At 39.0% G+C, this 6106-nt stretch overlaps 1 protein-coding gene across 2 annotated transcripts in view; it reads right to left on the reverse strand.

Annotated features, from left to right (window-relative positions):
* The window catches only part of MCTP2 (multiple C2 domains, transmembrane 2), a 110630-nt gene that overhangs the window by 66034 nt on the left and 38490 nt on the right, over positions 1 to 6106 (reverse strand). For both annotated transcript variants that reach the window (XM_009335173.1, XM_009335172.1), the window contains exon 10: positions 86 to 272. In XM_009335173.1, coding sequence (XP_009333448.1) covers positions 86 to 272 — 187 coding nt within the window. The remainder of the gene's footprint in view (positions 1 to 85; positions 273 to 6106) is intronic.

Raw genomic sequence — 6106 nt, forward strand, 5'->3', positions numbered from 1 at the left:
CTGGCTGCCACCACCCCCCCCCCCCCCCCCCCCCCCCAATTTTGACTACTTTCATAACTAAAGGAGAAAAAAAATGCAAACTCACATAGCGCTGTGAAATCTGTTGCCTTTCACTGGGGTCTCCCAAAGGGCAGACGCACAGATCAGAGATAGACACTCCTGTACACGGGGCAACAGCAATCAACATTAGCAGGGACCCTGGGTGTTTTTCCAGAGGCAGCTCTAAGCAATTGGTCTGCTTCGTCGGCAGGGCAGTAATGTCAACTTGGCACCTAGAACGACATTGCCAAGGGTTAATAAGAAAAAAGAGCTGGGGAAAAAAAAAATAAAGCAACTATCTTGATTTCAGTAGCAAGCAGGCACCAAAACTTACTGCTTGTTCAGGATGTAAAGAATGCAAAAAAAAAAAAAAAGGCATCTCAAAGTTAAACATGGGAAACCAATTAGCCAGTTTCTACTGCACTTACTGTCAGTTTTGCTTTCTGGTTCACCTACTGGTAAGCAGAGGTAAAAGGTTTGGGCTGCAAGTACAGTAGGAAAACTTAACTCTGGCCTGCCTCACTTCCCCTCTAAAATCCCCTAGTACTTTGTGATGGATTTGAAACACAATTTTATTTCACCTGGGGGAAAAGAAAACGGGCAACGCAAAATTTAAAACATTAGTCTAAAATAGATTAGTTTCTTTAAAGTCACATACTCCATTTTATGCTACATTATACTGTATGCCCCAATCTCTTTTACAAGCCTTACTAGAACTACATTTTCAGTATACTGTTATATTTCCCAAAGGGAAGGATTGTCTTAAAAGTCCCCCCCCACGCCCCTACATATAATATATATCATTAACCTGATACTTCCCCCAAAAAATAAAAATAAGGAGGAAAAAAAGAGGAATTCATAAAGAGCCAATAATAAAAGAAGAGTATGGGCTAAAACAGATAGGACCACTAGACAGCCAGTTATACACGAAGGGAGCAGTTAAATGCAACAGAAAGCCTAATCACTTGGCTCGGCTAAATGCCTTCTATTTAGAAGTCCAGTAAATGGAGTGGAACTTTTCTGAACCTCCGTGGGGCTTGGCTTTTAAGAACAGGCTGAACAAAAGTTACAGATGAAAAAGGAAAAAAAAATTAAGGAAGGAGAAGCTTTGTTGCCACAGTGCAAGGGGAGTCACATTTCTCAAAGGGACAGCGAGTGGATGATGGAGAGCGAGAGCTTTTGCTCCGCTTAATGCTTGCCGACAAGTTTTTATTTAAACTAAACTTGTTAAGGTGTTGTCTTAATAGGCTAAAATTCCACAGGGTTCCCCCAGGTGGGTTTCTTCTGGGTAAATGGTGCATGTAGTGTTCCTGATTGATCCCATTCCAGTAGTAGAGCTGGAGCGGTTTATACCCATCTGCTATAAATTGCATGCTTTCCGCTTCTTAACAGCCTATTTTCTGCGAATGCTAAGGGGGGCGGAAAAAAAAAAAATCCCAAAACATTTCAGCCTGAAAACCCAAACTATGTTATGAAGTAAAAGTCATTGCTCTGATGAGTTTTTAAGTCATCCAGTAACCCCGTGTATTAAAACACAGCTCTTGTGTAAGCTGCTTCTGACCAGAATCAATGGGGGTGACTGTGCCTTAAGTGTGCTCTTTGCTATTCACCGCACTGAATGTACAACAGGTTGCAAGTTTACTCTTATTAACTGCTTTCAAGTGCTTTGAAAGAGAAAGAAAACAAACCAGGAAGAGTACCAACACTGTTTGGCGCGTAGGCTGCCTCTCAACACAATTTCCAAGTGTGAGAGGTTGCATTTAAAGCTCATTGCTATGCCTAGACTCTTCAGAAAGATATGACAACAGACAATACAGCAGAAAGGAATAAAAAACAACAAAAAAGGCAAACATTTGAGAAAAAGACCTTATCACTTCCACACCGGATGTCAACATCACCTTGGCTGCATTAACACAGTTGCTTCTCAGACTGCAGCAGTTTTACTGATACTTTAGGTATCAGTGCAAAAGGGGGAATGTATCATTATCTTGGCGTTTTGGGTTGGGGTTTTTTTGTGGTTTGTTTTTTTTTTTTTTTAATTTTACAGATGAAGAAACTGAAGCAAGGAGAGGGGAAAACTCTGGGGTCACCCAGCTGGCCTGTGGTTCAGCTGGCAATACAGGCCACATCTCCCACATCAGCATTTCATACACCACCCACTCACAGTCCACAACTGGGAAAAGCTGCATTTGCTTTTTTATGTTAAGAACTTTCCACAGGGTAAGACAGAAAAGACAACTCGTTCAGACAACGGTGCATCTCCCACCAATAGATAACCTCAGAAATCTCTCGTATCTCAAAGACAAAGTTAAATATAATTCTAGCTTGTTTTGGCAAATAGGAATTGTTTCTCTTATTAAAAGAATTTGATTAGCCAAAGGTTAAAGAAAAGATCAAGTATAAGGGTGTGGGGGTAGGAGGGATGCACATGTGGAGGGGAAAACAGCAGGAGGTGGAGTATAAGCATTTCTTCCTCAAATCATGTCTGATTTCTGTGCAAACTAACTTCCTTAAAACATCTGTGTTCACTCAAGGTGATGGTATGCCTCTATTTTCTTTTGAGGAACTGAAAAGCAAATCCAACATTTGCACTTGCAAATGGCAAAAGGCTTAAGAAAAAAAAAAGACAGCTGTTTCATTTAGGTTATACAACATAATTGATCAGACTGCAAGAATGCAGGTTGGTAAAAACAATTAGACGTTCAATTTACTATATAATTCAGCAGTTTCCACAAAAACATTTCTACACTATTAAAACAAGTCTAATGATTTCCAAACTACTTCCCCCATCCTCCTGAAACAGAAACTCTTTCCTTTCCTTCTCTCAGCTTTCTATCTGCAAGACCTCATTACAAATAATTATTTCACAGGAAAGTGGTAAGAGACTATAGCGATGGGCACAGTATAAAACTAATAGAGGCAACCCACTTTTTGCTCAAAAGTTGTCCAATATGAATGCAAAGGGCAAACCTCTCAGATTATTTGTATTTTAGGTGATGCAAATGATCTCTTGAGTTAAATTCTCAACATAGTAATCCTATCTCAGAATACGATAGCTCTGCTTGTTGTCATCTTTTGCTATATTACATATTAAATTCAGGTATAATCTTTCACACACATGGCTATATGCATGATCTATGGTGGATACAGTTCTGTACGTTCAGTGCATTGTGCACACAAATGTATCACTTTTTTTTTTAACCACTATCAAATGCTTTCCTTCCTCCTCCTGATCAATATTTAGGTCTACCCCTATATATTGACCTTTAGTCCCATAGAGGATTACACCACAGCTTTAATTTAAGACTGTTCTTTTGACTTACAGCCCTCATCTTTAGCTGCCAAACTTTTTTTTCCCCTTTTTTATTAATTTTGCAGAGAAGTATTACTTGAGAACACTATACAGTAAATTTGGGATCAAATTATCTAACTTTATCAGGGAATCAAATGTTAAAATTTCATTAAAAGGTGCTGGGCTTAGCCTCTTACCAGTAATTATGGAGTTGTATTTTACTACTCAATCCACAGTTCATCAAATTATGATGAGCAAGTATCCTTAAATATATATAAATACATATGAAAAAATCTGCACAAAACATTGCCTTTTTTTCCCGCTGCAGAATTCTTGAAAGCCCTTCACAAAAGAGGTCAGAATCATTATCACAGTGTACAGCAAGATGCATCTATGATTAATATTTGGAAAGGAATAAATGCCACAGGTGTCAGGGAGACAGTTAATAAGGTCTTATTCTACAGATAAGTTTTGGTTGTCTGATTCTTCCCATAGCTTGGTGAAATTTAAATGAAAGGTTTGGATACAGCCATAGTAGATTTTGCTGCTCCATCCCAAAAGCATGGCCTTTAAAATAAGGATTGTTTCTTGTTGCAAAGACACTGTTTCCTGGAGGCATTCATCATAAAAATATTGGATACACTCCAATCTCATAGCTCATGGTCTTAAGTCTAGCAGTTTTTGTAAAACTTCTTTCTTGAGGTAAATATGTGAAGGAAAAAAAACCCCAACATTTTGCAGCATGTCTTTTTCAAAACATATCCCTTAATGCAGAAACACTCTCTAACAACTTGGCATAAACAATTTAACTCTGCCCGGACAAATTCCGCACACGTTAACACCTTTGTTTATTAATATACATTAACATCATCTCCTGTTTATAGCATGCCTCTTATCCCAAAGGACGCAAAAAAGCACTCAATAAATGTTACCAACAGTTCCGTGCAGACTAAATAGAGGGATTATTTCATCCAGCACCAAAACACAGCCACCCCTCAGTGTTGGACCCTGGCAGCTGAACACTCTATGCTGCAGTATTTTAAGCGAGGAAGAGAAACTGGATCCAGCTGAAAATCTAAGGCGAACACAGGTAAGCTGAATGTAATAATTTAGCTTACGATGTGAGGGTTCATTTCGTGATACGAGAAGGGTGTCATGAAATCACACTGAATGTTTCTTCACTAATTCAGACGCAAAGGCCCCAGGTGTTAATGCTTAGTACCGGAGGTCCAACACATTTCTTATTCTACATGTTCCATAGTCTCCACAGATGCTTCAGGTCCTATTTCAAGAACAATATTTTACCTTGAAACCAAATTGTGCCTGGGAGAAAAGCCATGTTCCAGGGGCTTAAGGCATCCATCCTACATGAAATCCTGGGTCTAAAGGAATTAACAGAAGTCCATTCCACAAAAGTTCAGCAGTCTGAATTATCAGACATGACTCCACCTTGTGCATCTCCTCAACTTCATTTAAATATTAAAAAAAAATATATATATTTAAGGGTCTAACCAACACAGTTCAACCTACGTGGCTCTGAGGGAGCATAATGAATCCTACCTTCATCCACAAATTGACCACAGAATTACTAATTAAGATCCAGCAAATTTTGCCTTTTCCTTAAAACCATGCAAATTATTTGAGGGCAGTTGGGTTGTACTGCTGTATGTGATGACCGAATATAACCCACAAACATTTTACTAAAGAATCTTTCTTACAATGATGTAGTGAAATCCAGAAATCTCAAAACTCAACTTGGAAGCCACGGAGACAATAAACATGGCACCTCATAATGCTTTTTTGTCTACAGAATCCTTTTCCAGATTCGACTGCACTTGAACCCTTCATAAAATTTTATTGGGTGTCAAAAGTTTCTACAGTGTACAAACAAGGCTTGTTATTATGCATTTGGTGTTCACCTATTCTTGCAATTGCTCTTTAAAAATCTAGTAAAATTTTTTCCTGTTTTGATGCTACAGAGAATTTGCTGTGCTTATGGCAACAACAGCAATATTTTCTCTCCGCACAGACAGCAAAAATCACTTGAAGGTAAATTGAACAGACGCAGGCTTTCCCAATGCTGAAATCTTTAATAATAGAATAAGCATTTTGCTGATAATTTTTTTCCACACTGAACACTGCTTGCCAGAAACCAGTAGGAAAAAAAAAAGTGGGGGGAAAAACCTAAGGAAGAATTGCTCCAGCATCAGGGAGACTGAGCAGAGGCAAGCCGCAAACACTGCTACATTTCCTAACTCTAAACAGAATATCAGAAGTAATAAAAGTAACTGTGAGAATGGAAGGAACAGATTCATCTTCAGCCACTTCTCCATGTGATGAGCAATAGCATTCAGCCAGAAAGCATTTCCTGCTCTGCAAAACCACAAACATTTGTAGAGCCAAAGGGCATTGTTCTTTTCAGTGAATAGTTTCAAACTATTTGAATGCTTAAAGTAAGAGAATGTTCTTATGAGTTACTGTTATTTAGTCAGCAAGTTGTGAAACCCTCACCAGGTGAGAACAGCAAACAACTGCAGACAGGATCCCTGCCCCTAAGAATTTAGAGGTTGTGGCACTGATCCTGCAAGCAGATAAGCACGGGCAGACCCAAGAAGGGCTCCAATAAATTAAACGGGTCTTGGTGGTGCTGCATGTAGCCAACTGTGCAGATGCAGTTTGGGGTGATGGGTCTAGACGACAATGCTGCAAGCCAAAAGAAGGAGGAAGATACAGTTACGACTAGGAAACTAAGACTGTACTAATACTGTACAAAGT

The sequence above is a fragment of the Pygoscelis adeliae genome, unplaced genomic scaffold (assembly GCF_000699105.1).
Source record: "Pygoscelis adeliae isolate BGI_AS28 unplaced genomic scaffold, ASM69910v1 Scaffold21, whole genome shotgun sequence".
Lineage (NCBI taxonomy): Eukaryota > Metazoa > Chordata > Aves > Sphenisciformes > Spheniscidae > Pygoscelis > Pygoscelis adeliae.